The sequence below is a fragment of the Tiliqua scincoides genome, chromosome 2 (assembly GCF_035046505.1).
Source record: "Tiliqua scincoides isolate rTilSci1 chromosome 2, rTilSci1.hap2, whole genome shotgun sequence".
NCBI lineage: Eukaryota > Metazoa > Chordata > Lepidosauria > Squamata > Scincidae > Tiliqua > Tiliqua scincoides.
In genome coordinates, this window is record NC_089822.1 from 174,442,673 (window position 1) to 174,468,095 (window position 25,423).

General features: G+C 43.8%; 1 protein-coding gene across 1 annotated transcript in view; it reads right to left on the reverse strand.

Annotated features, from left to right (window-relative positions):
- The window catches only part of SLIT3 (slit guidance ligand 3), a 534,848-nt gene that overhangs the window by 46,697 nt on the left and 462,728 nt on the right, over positions 1–25,423 (reverse strand). Inside the window, exons 28-29 of the mRNA XM_066612910.1 lie at positions 24,449–24,588; positions 4,868–4,961 (exon numbers count right to left, since the gene is read on the reverse strand). Coding sequence (XP_066469007.1) covers positions 4,868–4,961; positions 24,449–24,588 — 234 coding nt within the window. The remainder of the gene's footprint in view (positions 1–4,867; positions 4,962–24,448; positions 24,589–25,423) is intronic.

Genomic DNA, 25,423 nt, shown 5'->3' on the forward strand with positions numbered 1-25,423 from the left:
AAGACTCTTCATGGCTGTTGTAAAATGCGACATGACGCAAGCGGCAATTAACCAGGTCTGCACTCCAGAAACTGGAATTCATTATCAGTGCCTGTAGGTCAGCACAGGGGGTGGGACAGAGATGGGGAAGGGCAGAGCAAGGAGGAGATGGGGCGGGGAGGAGAGTGGGTTGAAGCTGGGAAAGGGGTGATATCAGTAGCAGCTGTGTTGCTAATACTCTATCCCCTTCCTAGCCTTGATCCCCCGACCCAGGTTCACAGGGACATTTGCCAGCTACTTCGCTGGTGCAGGTCTGAGTAGATCTGGTGGGCCAGCGAGGGTTTTCCTCTGGGCATGGAACAAGTGTTCGCTTACCCTGAGGAGACAGCTGGGGCCTGAAACTCTTCCGCAGATACCTCACGTGCCCATCAGCATAGCTACACTGCTGTGTGGGGAGTTATGGAGGATTGGGTTGCCCATCTTACATGGGTGTGCTCAATACCAAGGTAGCATTGGCACTTCCAGGTCTGCTGCCTGGAATTGTCCCTAACTTACCACTGCTACCTTTACCTGGGGATTTGTGCACCCGCAACATCTTCAAAACACCCTCTTATCTCCTAGCCGAGATTCTTCAGTCATACAGTTCTTTTCTGATAACATGAATGGTACATGCAAGGAAGGAGCACTTTGCAACTCATTCCTCTTACTCCCTCCTTGCACGGGACATAAAGTTTAAAGGGAACATTCCTTTAAACTTTAAATGTCACATGAAGATGGAGCAAGAGGAAGGGGTAAAGGAAAGAGGAAGGTAGAGAAGCAAGTGATCTGATTCCCGCTCACTTTTAGCAAGCAAGAAGTGGATCAACATGGCTTGTGTCTCTGGTGGGCTGGATGGAGGCAGGTGATGAGGGAGCGGCAGATTCAGGGTGACCTATTATCAGTGATTCCGGGTGACCTGAATCTGCCACTCCCCTGTCACCTGAACTCGACACAAGCTTCCCCAGGGGAAGAGGACAAATGTCTCCATAGCAGCTGAAAATGCCTCAGGGATTCAGCATCACTGATTTAGTTTGGATTGGGTTGTTTATCAAACATTAAAACTTATAGTGAGCCCAGTCTGATACCCAACTGCCAGTATTGCCTCTCTCTTTTTTCCATTCTACTTTAGCATTTTCCCCCTTGCTTACTATTTGCTTTGGAGAGTCTGTCCAGCTCTTGTTTTTTGGCTCTGGATCTAACAATTTCATGCACTGTTGACAAGATCATCTGCCATCAGTCAGCTCCTTTAACACTCTCCACCCAGGACTAGATGCCATGACCAGGCCACATTCAGGTCACTGTGCTTCCAAGAAGCTTGACTCCTCAATTTGCAATTCAGAGCAACTGCCTCTAGTCACATGATCGAAACAGAACCGCTCCTATCAAGCTTACAAATAACACTTTGGATCAGATAGAGTTACACTCTATAAGCATCGAACAGAAAAAAAAAAAAAGCAATACAGTGTTGGAGAATGTGTTTTACTAATGCAAACATTTTCAACCACTGTGCGGTGGCACACTGGTGTGCCACGATGGTGTGCAGGTGTGCCGCAAGAGTTTGGCGAAGAGTGATTTGTTAGTTGAGCCATTGGATGTGTGTGCGCCCCTGCTGTCAATGTGGTGTGCCTTGTCAATTGTCAAAAAACCGGGGGTGTGCCTTGACAATTTTAGCACCTTGTCAGTGTGCCATGAGATGGAAAAGATTGAAAATCACTGGGCTAGAGACTGTTCCTTCTGAAAGTTTTGCAAAGAGCACAGCACAGGAGCCGAGCAACGCTTCAGGCACTGGCAAGCAAACAGCATCCGTCATAAGATGCTGTGGGAGGAAATAGCAGCATTTAATCCTGTTGCTTTATTGCTCCCTGTTGTCCTAATACAAAATGATGCAATAATGAACAATGTGCAGGTCCTTATTCAAAGCTGCCATGCATTACTTTTATGATGTGTATTGGCCATCACAGTAATGATAGAACCACCACTTTTCTTGCAAGGGTTGCATTAAATCAGTGCTTTATTCTTCAGGTAGTAATTCTATGCTCCAGAATAATAAAGCTTATTTATAACTGTGCTGCAATACGCAGAAACTGGGCAAATGGCACAACAGGCTTATTTCCTGGGAAGTCAGACTGCATTAGGCTAACTTTGGAAGCATTTTGTATAGAAAAAGAAATTATAATAAATAAAACTAATAAACTGGAAGATACACATTAGGTATGTAAAATTGCCCCCTTTTACTCATGGGCCCTTAGATGCGCTCCTGGCTTCATCCAGCAAGGCTCTTCTTATGTTCTTAAAACTGCAGATATGAAGACCAAAAGCAACAAAAGCTACTTGCCATAGTGGTGGTTACAAAAGATTCTGTATAGCCATGTACAATTTCCTTGTATTTTTGTCTTTAGTTGACAGCTTTCCCTCATATGTTATTGTCATTTCTTGGATTAGTGACATTGTGCTTTGAGGATGTAGCTCCAAGCTGCCTGTTAAGTCCTGGACCAGAATGCCAAAGATTACTTCCATGGGCTAAACTTTGAATCTTGCATTTTGTCTTTTTTATGTGTTATTATGACATATAGGGCAAAATCCAGAGGTACCCTTGGGCCGACGCAAGTCCGACGCAAGCTCAGGAGGGTTGCAAATGTGCCATAAGGCATGTGTGCGCCTCCTCAGGAGGAAGCCAGGTTGGTGCTCAAAGAAATGCCGGCCTGTGGAAGCCAATGCAAGCCTCCGTGCTGGCTTCCTCCTTGCAAGTTACTTTGGCCCGCATGGGCCAACGCAATGAAGAAGGGTAGGCGGGGCGAAGGCAGGGAGGAGGCGGAAGGGAGGTTGTTCCTGGGCAGGGGGAGGGCGGGCAGTGGACGGCCTTGGGGCCGGGCGGGTGAGGAGCAGGAGGCAGGGCTGGGATCCAGCAGTTATGCCAGATCCCAACCCCTGATCCCAGGGAGAACAGAGCGGCTCCAAGCTGCTCTGCTCTCCTCGGACTTGTGCCACCTCAAGAGGTGACACAAGTCTGAGGAGACCTATGGGGGCCAGCAGCTCTTACCTGGAGGTAAGGGGGAAAGTTTCCCCTTGCTCTGGCTGAGCTGCACTGGAGCTCCACCCACCAAGCCGAACCTCCTACTGCTGCATGTTGCATTGCATTGTTGGTCTTGCTGACAGGTGGCAGGAGTCTGGGGGCCCCATGTGTTCCACTGGACATCACCTTGAGTACCAACGGCGGTACAAGTACTACTGGTTGAGAAACGCTGCTCTAACCTATTCCTTACCTGACCTGTATAACAGGCATACAGATGCTGATTAGATGGCTGGAAACAGATTATACATTTTGGTTCAACCTTTTGAACTTTGTCTGCAGAGGGACATCCCAGTCTTGTATCCTCTGACTTGTATCCTGATCTACCTTTGTCCAGCACAGCAACTGGACCAGACAATTGCCAGTTCAAATTTGTAAAGGTTGTCCTACATCAGATCATGTATCTTTTGATATGTGTATATTGGGGAGAGTGAGGGAAAGAAAAAAGTTATAATTCAACTGCTGCTTTATTGTTGTAATCAAAAGGAATGCTTTCTGGTTTTAGCTGCTGCTTTATTTTTATGATGCTACCTGTGGCAGAAAGGCAGCATACAACTGTAGGTCGCTTCTCTTCGACATTACCATTATTCATCTTCTCACTGCTGTCCTAAGAAACAGTTTAGCATGGCTGGTGTACCTGTCTTCCCTCACCCCCGCTTCTATTACAATTATTGTTGCTGTGCCAGAAAGTTTGCAAGATAGATCAATAAATTTGCATTGCAGAGACAAAGCTCTATGGTAATATAGTTGTGTTGGTTTTATATACAATATAGGATGAGTGTGTGTGTATGGGGGGCAATTCAAGAGCAATTACATCAGTTCTGAACTGAGGCTCACTAGAGAGGCTCTCTCTAATAGCATGGGGCAGTTTAAATTTCCACATGCTAAATGATGGAACCAGTAAAAAAACTAAGAAGCAGGAATAGGCACTGAAATGCTATCTGTACTTTCCAACATGCTGTGACGAAAGGATTAGCCAAGCAATGGATCCGTTAAAAGAAAAAGCCTGAAGAAGTGTCAGAGAGTCATCAAGTACTAGTTGGGTGTCTGCTCCTACTCAAAAGAGGTCATTTCAGGCACTCCACATCATTCAACAGTTTTCTTTTGCATAGGAGATGTTGGCTTCTTCCTACATGCTTTCAGTCAGCAGATATGTTTTGCCATCAGGTATATATTTTGGTTTGAGGAGGAAAGAATGGCTTTGAACTAGTGCACAACAACAAATGCTCAGTACTGTCATTATGCAACAACCAATCTGGGACATTAAATCCCTACAACAGAGAGATAGCAAACCAAGAACATATAAATTCCAAGTGCTACCTTTAACATTTTGTTAACAGAAAAACAAAAGATCTCTGTACATTGTAGACATGCAACATCAGGCAGTTTGCACAGCTACACCCTGATTAATTATACAACATAGACAAGGCAATTTGATATGAATCCTATATATATGTACTTGGAAGCAAGTTCTCCTGTGTTCAGTGGGGTTTACTGGAAGAGCCTCAAAGATATGTAAGTAACAGAAAAGTTTACCATACTTAATGATAACATACAGTGGGCCCTCCTTATCTGTGGGGGTTTGGTTCCAGGTTCCCCCACCCCTGCAGATAAGGAATTCTGCTGATGCTCGGGTCCACTCTTGAAGCTCATACAATTACTTACCTGAAGGTGTCTCCTGGTTTTGTTTACTAGATAAAACTAATTCTTCATCCAATCCCATTGATTTCTGTGGCTGAATAGTGCCTACCATGTAAATATCAATATGTACACACTTACCGATATCCTTTGTCAAGAGAGATACACTTGGAGTCATGTTTGCAAGGGTTTAGCTCAGGTACACATTGGTTGATCACCTCGTCACATAGCTCTCCTGAGACAAGAGACAAATTAAGAGGGCTTTTAAATACACGTTTGCTATGAGAAGTGTGCTGATTCTCCTCAAATATCTCCAATCTGAGGTTTCAGAGATGGTTTGAGGGTATGACAGACAAAAGCAAAACAGTACCACAAACTTGGAACAGTTCAATCAAGTTGTGTACAAGGCTTTAGAGACAAACAGATTTATTGGGGCATAACGTTTCTTGGATTAGAGACTACAGCTGCAATCCTAACCACACTTTCCTGAGAGTAAGCCCCATTGAACAAAATAGGACTTACTTCTGAGTAGACCTGGTTAAGGTTGTGCTCTACTTCATCAGAAATATCACCATGGCACAAGTTCTTACTCCATGAAAACGTATGGTGAGTCTGCTAGTCTTTAAGATGTCACAAAACTCCCTACTGTTTTTGTTGCAACAGACTTTGAAAAGGTACACTTCAATGCAGTGGTGTCGCTAGGGAGGTGCGGGGGGTGTGGGCCACACTGGATGCCGCGTGGGGGACACACACGCCCTGGGGGGATGACATGCTAAAATCGTGGCTTTAGGAGCTACCCTGTCATGCCATACACTGTTGGATGCGGAATGTCCAGCGGAATGCAATGCAGGAAACCAGAGTCAAATAGTTCCTTTTCTTCAAAGGTTATGGCCAAAAAACCAGAAAGAAAAAATGCATGGAGCCCTATAGAAAGTGAAAGTGAGCCATATCATGCGTTTACTTGCAAGTAGGCAAACTTGCCATAGTCCATCAGAAAGGGCAGGCTGAGAGGAATCCAACGACACCTGAATGGTCCTGATCCAATGAATGTAGCCCCCAAAAACACCCAAGAAGGAGGTCCCTCCCTCCCAGCTGTGAGTCTATTGAGCCCTATGGAAAGCTAAGCAGCCTCACGGTTGCGTTTACTCGTGAGTAGGCAGACGTGCCTTGGCTGCTGGTCAGGTCAGGCTAAGGGGAATGTGAGGACACCAGAATGGTCCCGATCCGATGGAACTGGAGCTCAACTGATGCTCCAGAAGGCAGCCCCCCCCCCACTAAAAAGGACAAAAAATAGAGGCTTGAACTGGTAAGGGGAATGTTTTCTATTTTGCACTTGTAAAGCCAGGAGGGTCTTTATCTTGATATGCTTGAAACAGAAGAACTTTAAACTGGGCACTGGGGAGGGCTGGAAATCTCACTGATTCTTTTTGGGGGGTGTTATTGCAGGCAGACTACAAAGAAAATTCACTTGGTGGAACAGGGCTGGCTTCCCCTTATTAATTCTTTTATTTTAATTTAATTATTTATAATTATTTATTTTAATTTGCTTGATGATGTCACTTCTGGCCATGACATCACTTCCAATGGCTCCTGGACAGATTTTCATTCTAAAAAGTGAGTCCCGGTGCTAAAAGTTTGAGAACTGCTGCAATAAGGTGTTAGTAAGTTGACACGGGGTGCGTGTGTGTGACTCTACAAGTTTTCAAAATTACTAAAATCAGAGTTTGGAGGAATAATACCATCATATTATATATCAATCAATGTGTAATTTCATGCAGAATGCAATGAAACAAACCACGTTGAAATATCTGTGTTCTATCAAAAGGTACAGCCAAAAAACCAGTGGGGGCGGGGCAATGGTACATCACAATGCCCACTACCTGGGGCGTTGCCCCACCTACTGCATGGGGTGACGCGCAGGCCTCCTGTACCGGGTGACATGAATCCTAGTGACGCCACTGCTTCAATGCACCAATACTGTCATGGTATCCATCTCAACACAGCAGCACAGGATACAGAGCAGCATCACATGCATTTCTTCCTCCTATGTGGTACTTCACCATGTGGCAAGTTCCATGGAGCCATTAGCAAAAGGAACTAGTGACTCATTTATTAATACATCTGCAGCCCAATACTATCCCCTGCCAGCCCAGAGCAGCAGGGCTGCTGACAGAACACATGCTGTATGCTCTAGCGGAGGGGTGACCGGATCACCCAGGAGCAGTCAGTAAAAATTTATCTCTCCGTAGGCTGGAGGAGACGCCAATGGGTCTCCTCAGATGTATGCCAGCACTTTTGCTGGTGTACATCTGAGGAGATTCCTGGGGGTGGTAGCAGGCAGAGAAGAGGGGATAGATCTTTCCCCTTCTACCCCCAAACCATCCCTGGTTCAGCCTGCTCCCTGCCCTGAGCCTTTCCCAAACCACCCCCTCCACCACTTTAGCTGCTGGGAGGGGTATCTGGGTGTTGCTGACATGTGCAAAGAGCCTCTGGCCATTTGTGCTGGCAGTTTGGTAGCACATGACAGCTGTGTGGCATTTGTGGTGCCACACCGGAACTTAACAGCAGCAGATCTTGCAATCTGCTTCCATAAGACCCCAACAGAATTGGGTTGCCCATGACATTACTGGGGCTCCATAAACATTTAATGTAAACATTTACTTTCATTAGAGTGAATGTTTTATTTTCCTAGAATAATATCACAACTTTATTCAACATTATAAGAATAGGTTTTCATACTAATGCTGAACAGATTTAAAGCTGCATACAATTATACAGCATGCACTAAAAGAGCAAGAATCTCCTAGACCCACAGGATATGCTGTCTTCTTAGTAAAATGGGCCTCAAGTGGAAGCAACAGTTCAGCTGTTTTTAGTTATTACCTGTTCAATCCAAGGCCTAGTCTTGTATTTCTAATAATGAACAGATCCGCAGTATTGGGAAAAAAAAAACAGCCGTCTTCTGAGTCCCATATTATTTGGTTATACTTCAGTACCTCAGAACTTGAGATACTGCCCATGATGGAACTGGAACCCTTTTCTTGTAAGGAACAGGCAGGTTATTAAATCCTCATACCAAATGTGATCACAAAGTCTCCTGAGCAGTTTTACCACACTGTAAAATATCACAGACAAATAGTGTGTGCATAGACAGCCCAACATGCATTTTGTATTCACATCCCTGTCTCTATAGATCCACAACAACACTCAATAGCAAAATGAAAATGTAAAGAATGTTGTCAGTCTCATTCTTCTATGTATTCACCTTAATGAAAAACTCATTTAAGGATTACTGGCAACAAAAACAATATATAGCATTGCCAGTGCTCTTGCTATAAGTACTGTAGTCACAAGCCTGGCCCAAATATCAGTCATAAATGCTGCCCAAAAGAACTACATAGAGTCAGAACCATATGGGACCTTCCTGCTAAAAATAAATTATTGCACTCACCTGTGAGTAAGTGCCCAATCCTATCCAACTTTCCAGCACTTGTGCAGCTCTACCAATGGGGCATGAGCTACATCCTGTTATGGGAAAGCACTCATGGAGGCCTCCTCAAGGTAAGCAAATGTTTGTACCCTTACCTTGCTGTGTGTGTGTGTGTGTGTGTGTGTGTGTGTGTGTGTGTGTGTGTGTGTTACAATTCAACACTCAGGCACTTAGTCCAACTAATACAAATGCAACTTCTGAATTTTTGTAAAATGCAAGTTGTAAAATGCAACTAATACAAATGCTGCCCTCTCCCAATCGAAGCTGCTCTAAGGCCTTTTTTGTACATTGTACATAAACAAAAGCAGGGTTAGCAAAGAGTGTACTTGAGGGAGTGAATTATTGTTTCTATAGACCAGCCATTTTCAACCACTGTGCCGTGGCACACCAGTGTGCCACGGATGGCCTGGAGGTGTGCCACGAGAGTTTGGGGGAGTGTCATTTGTCAGTAGGGCCACTCTCGGGGATGCGAGCCTCTGCTGTCACTAGGTGTGCCTTATAAATTGTCAAAAAACTGATGGTGTGCCTTGACAATTTTAGTGCCTTGACAGTGTGCCATGAGATGAAAAGGGTTAAAAATCGCTTCTATAGACAATCATTTAGTTATAGAAATATTTATTTCTATACTTTTTCCAACATTGCAATGTAATAATAATAATAATAACAGTATTTATATACCACTTTTCAACTAAAAGTTCACAAAGCGGTTTACAGAAAAATCAAATAACTGGCTCCCTGTCCCAAGAGGGCTCACAATCTAAAAATGTATCTTCTTGAACCTAACAGATTTAAACCAGCAAAAGAGCTGGCATAGATTCTGGTAGGCCCATTGGGGACCAGGAAGTGGTGAAGATATGTACAAAATTTTTTTTACTTACTTCTTTGCTGCTGCCCAAGCCCCAGCCAGGCTGTGGGATGCAGCAGAGGCTGTGTTGGCACCGCTGCACCCTGAAGGCTAGACAAGGATAGGACTGGCCATTAATATGTATGGGCTATGGACAGTGTAAAATCCTGGGCAGCCACCACCACCACTTTGTTTCTGGTGCACTACAGAGTAGGTGAGAAGAGGAGAAAAACCCCTCCTTGCCACCCCTGCTGCTGCTCATACCTGTTGACAGGTGAATAATTTCTAGGGGGAGTGTGCTTTGGGAGGGTGAATAGCTGACAGGGAGCACTGATGGGGAGGCAGTTGCAATTTCCTCAGTTGTCTTGGGAAATGATCCCATTTTGTCTTGCTTTTCCAGAGAAGTCAAATAATTTCTAAACTAATTTGAGGAAAGCGGAGAAGAACCCACTCATCACTAAAAATAACGCACCAAATCCATGTCAGAGCCATCATCTCTGCCTCCTCTCTTGGTACTATTCTACAGTGGCTTTCAGAAATCTCAATTGATTTTCCAATGGTACTTTTATCAAACACAACGATACTTTCTCACTTCTGCCCTTTCTCCAGTTTTGCCTTGCATTGATTTTCCATGCTGGATGACACTTGCTGTGCTACAGTTGTTTAGCCAGACCAGAGCTGGAGAGCAGAAGAATGGTCCATAAGGCAATATGAATGTTGCAGAGGAAAACATTTTTCTCCATAATACTAAAACTTACCGGGGGCTCAAAATGACTGCTTGGCAGTAGGTTCAGGGCAAAGAGAAAAAGAGTTATTCACACAAAACATCAATCGTTTATGGAATTCAGTTTCTGGAAATTCAGATAAGGAAGGGGTCATTGCCTTAGAAGACTTTAGAAAAGGATTCGATAAATGACCCGATCTTATCACATGTAGGCATGCATGGATCCTGTACACAGGCCAGGGACCAAAATGGCTTGGAGACAAACTTTATGTACCTCTCTAGCCACTGCCTGGTTCCCTATGGGACTTTTCGGATCTATGCCAACTCTGTTCACGAGTGTTACTTCTAAATGTAAGAAATAGCTTTTTGGCCATGAGGACCATGAAGGAGGATTGCCAGATCTCCTCAGGTTCAGACCCTAGGGCTGCTTACACATGTAAGTGAATGGAGAAGGGCCTGGTGGGTAAAGCACCTATCAGTCAGTGACTAACCCCTATCTCCCTGTGTCACTCTTTTAACTGGGAGTGAACAAGGAAAAGGTAGCTCACACTGCCACCACCCAAAGTTAAAGACCCTATATCAAAGCAAGCCTCCTTGAGAAAACCTTCCCCAAATGAAAAGCAGCTCCCAAATCTGGGGAATCCCCTAAGAATAAAACAATAGCAGAATGTCTGGGGCAGTCTGTAACTGAAAGATAACATATGAATTCAAAAGAAACAGATATCCTACCTCCCCACATATTCTCAATGTTTTATTCATTTCCCGTTTGTGTAACAGGCTTGTGGCCCTACAACCAGGCACTCAATGAAGAAAGAGATATGGACTGGTGAGCAGCCTCTCTCTTAAACAGAGTCCTCATGGGAACTGGAGGGTTCTCCGGTTTTTCGCTTTCTCACATCAGTTTACATGGTCCTTCAACTCATCTTTGCAGCATTATTGATCTACTTCATCATAAACTACATCACAAACTGCATCTGCAAGATATACTGCAGGAAGAAGAAGGCAGCTGCTAGAGGGCAGTAAGTGGCAGCCAGTGTCCCCTTTTGCTGCACTCATGGAGAGTCACTACCATAGTGTCAACCTTAGACCCACAGCTTTCCTTGTAGGTGTGGGGCATGTGACATCACAGATGCAGCTGGGCGTCCGAGGTACCTTCCCAGACCCCCTGGAGCTGGGCTAAAGACGACTCGCCATGAAGTCATGAAGTCACCCAGTCAAATTTAATATTAGAAAGAAACATTTCAAAGGACTGTTGGGGTGCCCAAACCTAAATCAGACTCCTGGAAGGAGCAGATCTGTCATTTGTTCAGCTTCCAGGTATCATTGAGGCACATCTAGAGTCGGCGCCAGGGTATTTTGTGCACTGCCCAGGGTATTTTATGCAAGGCTAACTACTCTCTCTCTCTCTCTCTCTCTCTCTCTCTCTCTCACACACACACACACACACACACACACACACACACACACACACACTGCAGATACAGAAACCATGGATACAGGGGACACTATTCAAACACTGAAGCAGCCCCCCATGCTCATTCCATTACCTTCGTTTTTGTGTTTCTTTCATAAATAATGTGAAATCCTTGCCGAACTGAAGAGTGACATACAGTCAGCAAGCCTGCACACTTCAGGCAGGAGACCAGAGGCATAACTAGGGTGGAGACTGAGGATCACTTGCCCTGGACACTACGTCACAGGGAGGCACATGACTGCCCCTCAGGCTCTGCCCTAGTTCTAGTTATGGAGAAGGCAGTGGTGGCCTTACATCCCCATTCTTTTTCCTGTGGAAAAGGAATGGAGGTGCGAAACCATTGCAGCAAGTGCCCCACTTCTGCGAAGAATCCCCCTCCTGGAAGAATTTGGAAGTGAGTGCCTTGCACCACAAGCGGTGCATGGCAATCACTTCTGGGTTCAGTACAGAGGAGGAAGTGCCAGCGGCTTCACGTCCCCTGTTCCTTTTGCTGTGGAGGCTTCCCCTGAAGGGTAAGTGACTTCAAGATTCCTTGAAGGGAAACCTCCACAGGAGAAGGAATGGGGGAAAGAAGCAGCCACAATGAGTGTCCCTCTTCCAGGGAGAGCCCAGAAGTGACTGCCTTACACTGTAAGTTACACAAGGCAGTCACTTCCGGGTTCTCCCTGGAGGAGGAGGTGCTGACGGCTTTGCGCCCCATTCCTTCTCCTGTGGAGGCAGCCCTTCTCCACAGGAGAAGGAACAGGGGACGCAAAGCCACTGCAGTGAGCATCCCCTCCTCCAGGAGGAGCTGGAAGTGATATCATGTGACACACCAGTGTGCAGGGGCAGTGTGTTTCGCCTCTGAGGGAGACTAACTTTACATTAACTGGAAGCACTTCCTGTTAATGTTCAGTTAGGCTCCATCTAGTGTTCAGGCTGGTTCAGTCACTCTTCATGTCAGCAAAAATTTCCCTTTAAGGAAGACACACAGGTGCATCCAGCACTAGTACACAAAAACTAAGGTAATAAAATCAGTGCAGGAGGTGCAGGCCACTCCCCCCCCCCATTCATGGATAAATGAATCCATGGATACCTGATCCGCAGACAGAGGCCCGCCTGTATGTTTTGTGTGTGTGTGTGTTTTATCCATTTAGTCATGTCTGACTCTTGGTGACTTTATAGGCAAGAGCTCTTCATATACCCTGAGAAGCACAGCTTCTTTTAATTGTTGGACATTAAACTTTGTATCTGTTTTGATGGTATTCAAGCCAGTGCATTCTTTGCTTTCCCCTTCTTCTTGTTCCACTAACAATTTCTAACATCATTGACTTCTCTAGTGAATTCACATACATGACAAGTTTTATGTGTATCGTGGTACTGATCTTAAAATTTTTAAAAAAATATTTTTATTGCATTTTTGCAGTTGCATTTATTATAGCTGCATTTTTACATGAATTAAAAAACTAATCTATATAAAATGGTGTCCCTCAAAGGTCAGTACTTTGCCCCCTGAAATCTGTGCCTAGTAGCAGCTGCCTAGTAGTCCTAATGATAGCACTGACCCTGGTCACACCTGTGCACATCTTTCCTCAGTTGTGGCAGGCGCGGCACATTTTCAGCTAAGGAGTCCCTGACAAGGGGTAAGGAAGCAAAGAAATGAAGGACACTCTCTGTAATCCAGGGCTTTTGTCATAGTGGAAGCCATGTTAGTCCCTTTTCCTGCACTGCCCAGTCAACCTCCGACAGACTTCCTGACTCTGTAAGAATCCCAGGAACCCTTGCAGCAAACAGTGTGGGAGCTTTCCTCTGAGGCTATGTGTGCCCATATAATTTCCCACTCCAATTTGCACAGCAGAGTTCTTCCCCATGTTCTGCACACCTGGATTTCAACCAAGGAAGTGGGGTTCCCCTAACAGGAAACACTTTTTGATAGGATATATTTCCCAACCCTGGTTTCTTGCAAGAATGTTTCCCAAGAATTGCGAAGTTGGAGTCTCACTGCTGCAACCCACTGACCAAATCAATCCCTGTGCACAATATATTCACCAGCACGCAATACATTCCTCTGCTCCCCTCCCCTGGACCTCAGAGAGGAAGTATATCAAGGGTACAAAGTTTCTTCTTAAAGGGGAAGGGGATAAAATAGAGCAGGGGAGGGTGGTGACAAAGGTGGGCAGAACAGGCATGAGGAGGGGGCAAAATAGGGTAGGGGAAGGGTGGTGACAGCCAGAATAGTCTTCGGAGCCCAGGTCTATCTTCCCATGTAGTGTCGGCAGCTAGATACAGTAATATGAAAAACCAAATGCATTCCTCTCTAAAATCTTTTAAATATAGAAAATCATTGCAGAAAATTAGCATCATTGAATTTAGGCTCACACTAGAATGGAAAGTGTCCTGGTTGCACCAAAAATACTTCTGCAGTAGCTGTAGCCCCACAATTATGTCTCTAATTTCCTATATACTCCTTCATGGTAAGAGGATCTACATGCCAAAGAGTTACTGCAGTAGACCAGTTTCCTCCTGGATTTGACACAGTTAAGGAGTGTCATGCATACATTATTTTTTTTCTTGGCCAGGAAGATTTTCTAAAACCCCATGTCCAAATAGATTATGTTTATTTTGTTCAGCTGAACCAGATACCTTGGATCACATCCTCCTTCGGCGCACTGCTCATTATAATCTTAGGTCTCACTTACTTGACACTTTTCTTTCCTCCCTTCCTGTTTCCCTTGTTGATCCTTTCCCAATTCTCCTTAGCGATTTTTCCCTCCCATTACCAACTTGGTGGCGGAATTTTTAGAGGCAGTCTCTAAGGCCAAAATCAGAAACTAACATCCTTTGTAAAGTTGTATCTATTTTATTATGATATGTTTGTTCTTGTAAACTCTTAATATGCCAATAAAGGTTACTGAAGAAGACATTTCTTGGCCCAGCACATATGGCTTTTGGTAGCAGCAATAGCTGCACAACTAGCATCCCATGTGGGAAGTAAGTCCAGGTGAGATATGAAAATATCCCAGGAATTTTCTGGACCCGCTTCTTTGGCTCCTGGGCCCCCTTTTTGATCCTGGACCCAGGTACAAGTTATCCCCTTTACCCCCATCTCACAGGCTCTGACTTTTAGTTTAGTTCATAGCTTTCTGCTGGTTCCCTAAAGATACAGCCAAGTGCTAGGCTTATCATGTATCAACCTGGGATTTTCCCAGGGAAGGGAGAAAAATCTGCTGACAAATGTTGAGACTTGCAGAGAATGCAAAAGTGTTTCAGTTTTTAAAATCAGTGGCTCAGTCAGGATGGTGCTTATTATCTTTTATACTGCATCTAGGTACATTTAAGTATGGAACATGAATTATTACTAGCACTGCAGATGTGATAGAATCATATTGCATACAAACACTTGGTACAAAGGTTTTGGCAGTGGTTCATAAACTGGGGTTGGGGTCGGCAACCTGCCATTCTGGAGCCGCAAGTGGCCCTTTCAGCCTTCTCCTGTGGCTCCCTGCGGGGCCAAGCCGTGGGGGGAGGGGCACGCTCCTCCCGTGAAGCAGCCGCTGCTCACCAGCCCTAGCGCACAGGCGCAGCTCCCTCACCTCCTGCGGCTGCGCCCCATAGGAGAAGACGTGAATGGCTGGCGGAGCAGCTCCTGCCCAAAGAGCCTGCACCACCGCCGCTACCGCACATTCCCTCCCGCCCGAGCCACAGCCCCAGCCGCCTGCCTGTGTAGGGGAGGGTGCGTAAACGAACCTGACCCCAGGGAGCCAAGGCAAAAGCAAGCAATTGAGTGCAGCTGCTCTGTCCTCCTCCCAAGCTTAGAGCACAATCCTGTGCGCGTCTCCTCAGAAGTAAGTCCCAGGAAAGTGTGCACAGGATTACAGCCTTCAAGCTCCCCACTCAGCATCCCCCGGTCACTCACTCACACTCTCACTGCCCCATTTCCTTCACTTGGAAACTTGAAAGGGGTTTGGAGACCCCTGCACCAGATGGTATTCTGTATATGTTTGTATACTGTATGTGTAACATACTGTATATGTAGCACCAAAGCATATTTCATGGTTGTGAAGTAATCACTGTTAGTATGCCTTTTATTTTATGCAGTTTTGAACTCTTAGCTTGTTTGTTCAGGAGCACCTTTGTGAACAGTGTTAAGTAGTACTAAGTGGTCTTGTTCAGAGGTAGTATTGTGTGGAAAGGCATTTACAGAAGTACAGAAGTAAATGACAGTAAAGAATGACAGTATCCTTCACAAGCAGTTCACCTGTGCACAATCTAAAACAGTTGTTCTCCAACTGTGGGTCTGGACCTGATTTTTAGTGGGACCTAGAAGAGGGAAGTATATTATATAACTGTGACCTACAAGAGGGAAGTGCAAACTATATATGCAGTGTATATATACTCCCCTGGGAGTGAGCCCTGTTGACTCTACTGGGGCTGACTTCAGAGTAGACAGGGAGAGGAGCCACTCGCAGGCTGCACTCCTGTCCATGCATCCCTGGGATGAAGCCCCGTTGACTCTACTGGGGCTGACTTACCTTTTCCTCTGTTTTTGCACTGGTATGTATGGAGATCTGCCCCCCCCCACTTCCATGTGTTGGTTCTGTGTGCAAGAGGTTTTGCAATGGTCTTGCTGTGATATCTATATAGAGATCTTCCCTCCCCCGCACCTTCTCCCAGTTTTTGCACTGGTCTGTATAGAGATTTGCTCCCCCCCCCACTTGTATTGGAATCTAGGAAGATCTGGTGAGTAGGTAGATGTGGTGTCAGCAGTGGCCCCTTTGAGGGTAAGGCCTGGGCATCCAGCAGAGTGTGCTGCACAGCTGCAGCCACTTGAAGGCAATAGGGCCCTCAGGAATATAAGAGCACCTGAGGCAGGAAGGGTTTGCGGTTTGTAGAAGGAGTGCAGGTTGACTTTGGAATCTGACCTGGCTTATTGACTTTGACTTGGATACTCTGACTGATTTGACTGACTTTGGAATCTGACCTTGTATTGTAACTTGGCTTATTGACTTTGGACTCTGCCCTGGATACTCTGACTGACTTTGTGACTAAGGGACTGCTAGAGACACTGGAGTTTGAAGTGTGGCTGCTGTGCCCAAGACCTGCTGACGATCCAGGGTCTGCTGTAGTGGTGGGAGGCTGCTGGCAGGAGAGAGGACCTCTGCAGGTTGAACAGGGGAGCTATCCTGGAGGTGGGGTCCAGCAGGACTGCAGGGCAGAACCAGGGTCATTTGTTGGGGGAAAGGGGAGCTAATTTGCTTAAAGTGGGCATAATTCTCCAGGCAGAGAATGGCCTTGGAATCAGGCAAAACACCATAGAGGACCAGGCGTCTGAAAACACAGGACAAGAATGTATGACAAAACTAACTAAAAGCTACAAGAGGGGGCTACTTTATAAAAATGGGACCTATAAGAGCATAAAGGTAAAAAAACAACAACAACTATATATGCAGTGTTATCTTCATTTTAGGTGTCAAAAGGGTTTTGTGGCTCCCGAGGTTTTTTTTCCTCTGGAAAATGGGTCCAAATGGCTCTTTGAGTGTTTAAGGTTGCCGACCCCTGAACTGGGGCATTGTGATGCCCCAGGCAGAGGCCAGGGCGCCCTGCAGTCCTGCTGGACCCCACCTCCAGGGTAGCTCCCCTGTTCAACCTGCAGAGGTCCTCTCTCCTGCCAGCAGCCTCCCACCACTACAGCAGACCCTGGATCGTCAGCAGGTTGTGTAAAAATTGTGATTTTTACTGACTCTGCAGTGTGGGGAGCCTTGCAGAGGCTGGTGTGGGGGCTCCCCACACCCTCAAGAGGCTCTGCAGGCTCTGATAAGTGACAACAAACCCCTGCACCTCTCCAAAGTGGCACAATCCAGTGGATTGCATAGCTGCCTTCCACCCTCCCTGCCCCTTAAGGAGGCAGAGGGCGCTCTGCCTCCTTAAGGGGCAGGGAGGGTGGAAGGCAGCTATGCAATCCACTGGATTGTGCCACTTTGGAGAGGTGCAGGGGTTTGCTGTCACTTATCAGAGCCTGCAGAGCCTCTTGAGGGTGTGGGGAGCCCCCACACCAGCCTCTGCAAGGCTCCCCACACTGCAGAGTCAGTAAAAATCACAATTGCAACAACTGGTTTTGCAATCACAAAACTGGAAATAGTTGCAGTCACAATTTTGAGGTTCTGCGCAGCGTGGGGAGCCCTGCGGAGGCTGGCATGGAGACTCTCCACACCCCTGGGAGGCTGCTGCAGGCTCTGGTAAGTGGCAGCAAGCCCCTGCACCTCTCCAAAGTGGCACGATCCAGCGGATTGCGTTGGGGCCTTCCCCCCCCACTCCCGCACACACTTACTACGGCTAAAACTCTCCCTGAGAATTTGAGAATGGCTGGTTTTGGGGGACTCTGGTTTGGGGAATCCAGTCTCTCTGCAGAGCATCACTACTTTAAAAATCATGAGAGTATCTTGAGATAATGCACACACACCAACTCCAAGCTATTCCTAAGGTACTCCTATGTAAGGAATGGCACAAGGGTGCGGGTCTCTTGTTGCCTTGTGTGCTCCCTGAGGCATCTGATGGGCTGCTTTGAGATACAGGAAGCTGCACTAGATGGGCCTGCGGCCTTACCTGGTAGGGCTGTTCTTATGTTCTTAAGACCGAAATGTGAATTTACCAATATTCAAATCTTAGTCCACTCTCACCAAGAAAAGTGAGAAACAGGACTAAGATTATCTGACATACATATCAAGGTTCTGTTAAAGTACTCTTGAGTTTTTATTAGAATCTCTTTTGTTTTGTCCCATTGAAGGCATTGTCATTTGTTTCTAGTTGGATTAATTTTTTCAGAGTTTTTCAGATTTTCTGGCTTGAAAGAGTCATAAATACCATACATTTTGTGTGTTGGCCAAGCTTGTGAAGCTTAATTCTTATCCCACAAATCATCCTCACAAGACAGACAGAGATCTGAGGTATGAAAGAGGCCAATGTCACTACTGTTGTACCCCCCTCATCCTTCAGCTCTAGCCTTCCTTTTCTTTAACCCCACCCCACTCCCTTTTGCTTCTTTTATCCCATTTAAATACAGAAGAGCACAACTGGTATTGGGCTGAAGGCAAGAGGCCTCAGGACTCACAGGCCAACTACAATGTTAGTTTGTCAATCACCATTTTAGCTGGCTGCCAAGGAGTTACCTTTCAGCTGTTTCTTGAGGAATTCAGTAACTTGCTTGCACAGCATATTTGAATCTGTAAACAAAAGTCCTGGAAGCTTTCTGACTTGGAGTAAACAAAGTGACACAAAAAAGGGTCCCCAAACGCAGCTTTCCTCACTCAGTCCATGACTAAACCTAATCAACAGCTGCATGCTGATTGAGGACCTGGCCTCCACAATTAGTTTAGATATTAGCGTCAGGTATCCAACATACAATTTTCCCCAAACCGTCCATCAAGAACTCTGAGACAAAGTTCCTATTAGTCTTTCCCTGGAGGCTTGGGATATCAGAAATGAAAAAGGTCAGAGAATAGCCCTCTCACTGCAAGTGAGTGAAGTTATTTTCATAGCCTTTCATTTTGAAGGGCTCTTTCCTTGCCTGTAGCTATGCAGCTACAGGGATCTGCAATGCAACCACAGCCAGAGAGGATTTCCCTCTTTTCAGTTCCCTCTTACCTCCTGCTGCTGCAAAACTTCTGATTTTTCCAGCCCCAGTTCTCTCAAAAAATCCTGTTTTCCCTATTTCCTTCTCCCCCCCCTTGTTTGGGATATTATGCACCCCTTACCTTGTACAGATCTTATCTTTACTCAGAAATGGCTTACATTTAGGGCCTAGTTGTTTGAGTACCTAGTAAATACATTGCATTACTTTTTATTTTGATACCCTCTTCCCATTATTGTATTATTTTCCAAACAAAAGAATTATCTGTTGTTGCACCTTTACCCTTGTTTCCCTCTTTCTTGTATGCTATTCCAGTGAATTGTGCTATTGGCCACTACACTCGATCCCCACACATGTAGTAGAGTCCCCACATGTGCACATGTTACATTTGTCTTAAAAAGCAAAGAATATGGGACTATGCAAAAAGTGGTTGTTTCGCATAGTCCCATATTCTTTACAGGGATTCAGCAGTGAACACTACACCAGAATCAATACAACATAGTTCTGCCACTGTCATATGCTGTTTTGTTCTCTCAGTCACTCACACTCAGTGATAATTTACTTTTGCATGTAGGAAGCACCAATCCTAGTATAAACTGGAAAACAAACCATCTCTGAACTGGTGGAAGCCTCAACACTTCAGGGCTGCCAATATGCACATAGCATATATGTAGCTCCAGCAAACCCATATGTTATTTTCTCTGACCTTACTTACATAAGTAAAGCATTGAGAAGGACATTAATGATGTTTGTATGCCTTAACCCACTGAGGAGTCACTGCTAGGAACATACGAGCATTTTAACGTATTTTAACACTGTTCATAACCTCTGATGACTCTAAAATGAAAGTAGCAAAAACAAGAGAGCAGTAAAGAAATCTCTATGTAGTTTGTTTCATTTAATCATTTTGCCAGTTTACCACATCAGAATTGCCACTTTGGAATATATATTATTTATTTCATGCCACATTCAATGTTTCATATCCATAATACGAATCATATTGTTTCACGCTCAGTGGAAAAGAAAAATGTTGAGTACTGTATTTTTGACATATTTTTAAAAATCCAATTTGTTATTATCTTAACAGTCAACTGGTTAAAGTTCAGACAAATACCATATGATCCAAATGTGTTTTGCCTACAATCTTGTTTGGGAAATTCTTTACATTTGTTCCTAATATTAAGCAGAATAAGTAAGGATGCATGGAAAATATTTTCTGCTTTCTGCAAAAAAACTTCTGGAGAGCCCATAGGCTAGGAAAAAAGTTTATAAAATAAAGCAACAAAAAAGGAGGACCAGGAAATGGGGATAAACTGAACAATATATAACTGGCTAATATTTGCAACTAGCTGTAGGAAAATTAGCACAAATAAGTAAAACAGTATTATTATTAAGAATATTTACACACCGCTTTTCAACAGAGTAGCTCAAAAAGTAGTTTATATAGAAATAAATCAATAAATGATTCCCTGTCCACAAAGGGATTACACTCTTTAAAAAATACAGAAGAGACACCAGCAACAGCCACTGGGAAAAATGCCATGCAGGGGTGAAGAGGAACAGTTCTCTACCCCTGCTAAATACAAGAGGACATCACTTTAAAAGGTGCCTCTTTGCCCAGCCAGTCAGGGTGGGTAACACTTTCTTAAGGCCCAGTATCCTACAAGCTGAGCATGCATTCTGCTGGAGGCAACTGTTGCAAAAGCACCGTAAAGTACTTTTCAGCAGTGTGCTGAGTAGCAAGATGTTATTGTTATATACACTAATCCTGCATCTTGCTCAGAAGTCTGTAATATTTAAATAATTGTTTCAGTGTACCATTTATTAAAACTCCATTCCTTTTTTATTCCCATCATGCTGGAGCAGGGATGAGGAATGAATGAAGCCTTATGTACTTCAATGAATGACATGCACCGAAGAAAAAAAAATCTAAAAGTTAAACACTTGTGAGATGCAAAACTAGAGTGTATGACAATGAACAGATCACTAATTTTGCATTGCTTCTAAATGTGGAATATGTCACTGAATTTTTTTTTAAATACTATAGAATAAAAAGAAATGAAGAGCTGTGTTTATTTCAATGGTACTTCTATCTGTGATGCAGTTAAGTGTTGGAATTTCTAGTGAACTAATGAGTTAAACATACACACACACAGAATTCAAAACACCGTTGAAAATTATTCTTGAATGGATTATTATACAAATAATCATTTAAGACGGAATTAAAATATTAAGTAGCAGAAGAGGTGCTTTATATCAAAGCCATTCCTTAGCATTTTTATTGGTTTTAAATTTAGTAACCAGGGACAAAATCTTGACCATGCTGAAGGCAGATTCTTTGCAGTGGGATTTTATAGTCATTTTACCATACGTCTATGAAATGTAATATACTGAAGAAGAAACACAACCAGCTCATTCTTCAATTTTGACCACTAGAGACCAGTCAGGTTTGATCCTTGTGATTAACACATAATTCCTTTAGAACTGAAATGCAATTCCTTCATCTTAGCTGGTATCATTTCAGATCTCAGATTTCAGGTGATTAAATTATTCAGCACTAGTATTTTAAATTACATAGACACAATTTGACCCTATTTTTATTCAGTTGCAGGCCAATTATTAGCTTCAAGGAAAAAGGTTTCCTTGAATTTCTGCAAAATTAACTTCCATGCTTCTGAAACAATATGGTCCTAGTATTTCACTAGATTATGCTTTAGTTTCTGAGATATTTCTCTTTTCCGAGCAAAATTATACAACCTTTTGAAGCCTTTCATCTAAGCTCCAAAATACCTCTGCAATCAGGCTGCCTACTCTCTTTTGGAAAGTTCCAGTCTCAGAATGCACAGATGAATTTAAAATTCTTTTGAGAGGACATGGGGGAATAGCTCTAAACTGGGCAAGAGTAACAAGGCAATAATAAAAATCTGTTTTCCCAGGGTTATCAGATGGGATTTTCTTGAAATACAAAGCAATGTTCTATGATTCATCCCTAAATATCCATTCATACATGAGCCCTGCATTTGAGACAATTAAGACAAATATTCTAGTAGGTAAACCAACCCTGAAGGTTTTACAAGTGAGCTTTGTTATAGGCGTAAGTAGAAGATGGCTAAAAACGTTCCTCACAACTTGACTTTTCATGCCAAGAGCTTCAGAACTGAGCTATTTTAAGAGACTGATGTGACTCACTGAAAGTTACTATCAACATTGAAATCCCAGCCTAGGCCCCCATTCAAATTATTTCCAGCAACTCTGGGAAGATGCAATATCCCCATCATACAGGAAGAGTTGCTGGAACTTTTGCATAGCTTTTGCATAGCTAAAGGAAGACTCTGCTGGAGGCATGCGTCTACCCATTTTACATGCAGATAGGCTATAAATGAAAAATTAACAGATAATATAGATACAAGGCAATAGGAATGATTGGATCAAAGCATCAGGTTCCTAATCTCTTCACACCATTGGAATTCAAGCATTGGAAATGTTTCTGGCAGAAAGATGGTTAAAAATAACAATTAGTTTTCATTCAGATGTAAGCGTTTTCCTAGTCAACCCTGAACCCAGACATCCCAGATGGGCCCCAAACAACATTTTAAGAGTTTGGGAAATTTCATATTTACTTAGCAAGCCACTCAAATCTGATACTTATTAAATCCCATGACATGTAATACACTCCAGCTTACTAGAAGCCTTCCACTAAGTGTCTGAAGCTCAGAGAGTAACAAGACCAGTTCACATTTTCATGGTTTCATAAAATGAAGCTATTTTCTTACAAAACATATGGTGACTATAGCCAGTTAATAGTTTGGTGACTTGTGTTCTTAAATCTTTGGGCTAATATAGTTTCTACCCATAAAATCAGAGAGAGTGGGGACAGGGAAGAGAAGAGATCTAAAGCCAAGGACAGACAATGTGGAAAGCAGATCTTTGAAATCTGCCATTGATGCACTGACTGAATCTGTATAACAATGGTCATCAATGTTTTTTGTGCCATGACCCCCAATAAATATGAATATGAGACTGAAGATCCCACTCTCCTCCTGGACCTGCCCTGCCCATCTACCACCCCTGTTGCTGCCCAGCCCAGCCCTGCCTGCCCCATAGGCGTGCATATTATATAAAGAATTGTATCAGTTTTGATAATGCAGTACCAATATTGGATTTGATCCAAGACCTCTCCTGCACAGGCTTTGAAAAGTTTGCCCCAACCCTCCAAATAAGGCTTTGCAACCCCATTGGGGTTGTGACCCACGGGTTGAAGAATGCTGCTGTATACTATTCCTCACACCAAAGATTAGAACTAAGTAGCTTTAAAGTTGGGATTAGGTTTTTACAGAACCGTATATTTCAGTGTTCTTTAATTATGAATTTCTCAATTATTATGACAATCTGAAAAAAAGCTAGAAGCTTCCCTGAAGTTATGGAATGGGAGCAGAATATTAATGTAAATACATGAAGGTGATTGATGTACGTAGTGCTTTATAACCTTAAAGGAAAATTGCTTTACCCTATTGCACCTTGTGGAAACAGTAATCTCTTTTAATCTCCAAATCTGGAGCAAAATGAATAGATAAAGTTGAGAATTTGGAACATAGGAACAACCCTGCTGGATCAGACAAAAGGTTCATCTAGTTCAGCATCCTGCTTCCTGCAGTAGTCAAACACATTGCTTCAGGAAGCTTGCAAACAGGCCTTGCAGGCAAGTTGTCCTCTACTTTAGCAACTGGCATTCAGAGGTTCAAAACAGCCAGCATGATTCATTGCCATCAATAGACTTATCCTCCCCTACAGGTCTGAACTCCACTCCACCCCTTAGAAAACAAGAACATCATCACATAGTTGGTGTACAGTCCACTTTCTGTCACAAGGAAATTCATACCTCTTTTGCTTTTTCACCTGCCTTTCAGCTTTCTTCCACATACACAGACATTTTCATATCCTTCCTCATTCCTTATCAGGCAAGCTCAAAATGCGCTTTCAAGAGGGCTCATTTGGTGCTGAGTGTGATTTTTATTGTGTCAGGCAAAGATATTTCTATTTGCCCAGGTCCTCCAGCATGTTACCTAATTGGTTTTAAACAGCTATATTTTGCTGTTTAATGAGTGAATTTTTTACATAAATAAAAAAAGTAATTTTTATTACAGCCTGTTCAAGTAACAAACGTGCTTCTAGCCATAGGTGCCCAGCTCTGCAGTCCTAGTCCTTTCCTGTCTCACCTGAAATCTTAGAGAGCCAACTGTCCTACTTAGGCACAGTATATTTCAATTCTCAATTTTCCTACTACCATTGAATTCAACAGGCTTAGAGAGAACTAACTTGTCACAGGATGCAGCTGTTGTTAAGATGCCTTGTGACTGAATAGAGATAATTCAGACTGTGACATTCCTGATTGTCCCCCACCACCCATGGCAGTCCAGATTTCACCCCAGTTTGAAAAACAAAGGGACAGGCTTTTTCTGAAAGAAGCCTGCAGTTATCCAAATCCTTCACGGTATCTGGTGCCTATTAGTAAACCTAAAATAGGAAATAGCAAGAATGCCCCCATAATTCTTGCTTCATTGCTCTAGTAATTATGTTTGCTTACCTGTGTAATTAGGGAGGCAGAGGCAGGCGTAATTGTTTATTCCATCCATACAAGTTGAGTTGTTTTCACAATCATTATCTTCACAGTCATCTGGATTAATTTCACATTTCTTCCCTTCGAATCCAATAGGACAGGAACAACTTTTAAGAAATGATTAAAGAGAAGTATTAATTTGCATTTTGAACTGAAATGATTCGGAAATAGGATTTGTATACACTGCATTATTTTAAAAGCTTCTACCCTACCTTTCCCCATTAAAAAAAAGTCACAAAACAACTTACGACAAGTTAGCCTTAAAAAAAAAAAAAAAGATACACCATATCCTAACCCCCTTCAGACATGCCCTCCCCCACACCACAAAACCCTATGCCAACCCAGCTGGCACAGGCAGGAGTAACCCCATAGAAACAATAGGAAAACGTAAAACCACAGAAAATTGCACCTTCTGCCACCTCACTGCCTCGTACACTCTCCTACCATGGCGAATAGCAGGGGTGCCCTAACCCCGGCCCTGGGGCTACTTGCAGCCCTTGAGGACTCCCAATCAGGCCCAAGGGGAGCTCCCAGGGACTTGCTGGAGCCCACACTGATCTAATGCAAATGCTCTCAGTGTGACGGCCAACTGTTCAACCTGTCATGTGAGCTGTGGGACGAGGGCTCCCTCCACTGCTTGCTGTGTCACATCTGTGATGCAGCAGCGGCAGCAAAGGAAAGGCTGGTCTTGCTTTGTGCTAGGTCTTTTATAGGCCTTGAGCTATTGTAAGACCTTCTTTCATTCATTTAAATTCCATCTCTAATATATTCATTTATGTAAATTTATTCAAATTTGAAACATAAATTAATTATTTTTTTTCCCGGCCCCCAACACAGTGTCAGGTGGATGATGTGGCCCTCCTGCCAAAAAGTTTGGACAACCATATATGGCATATAGGATACAGACTACATTTGGTAGCCAATCACAGCACACCAACCCTG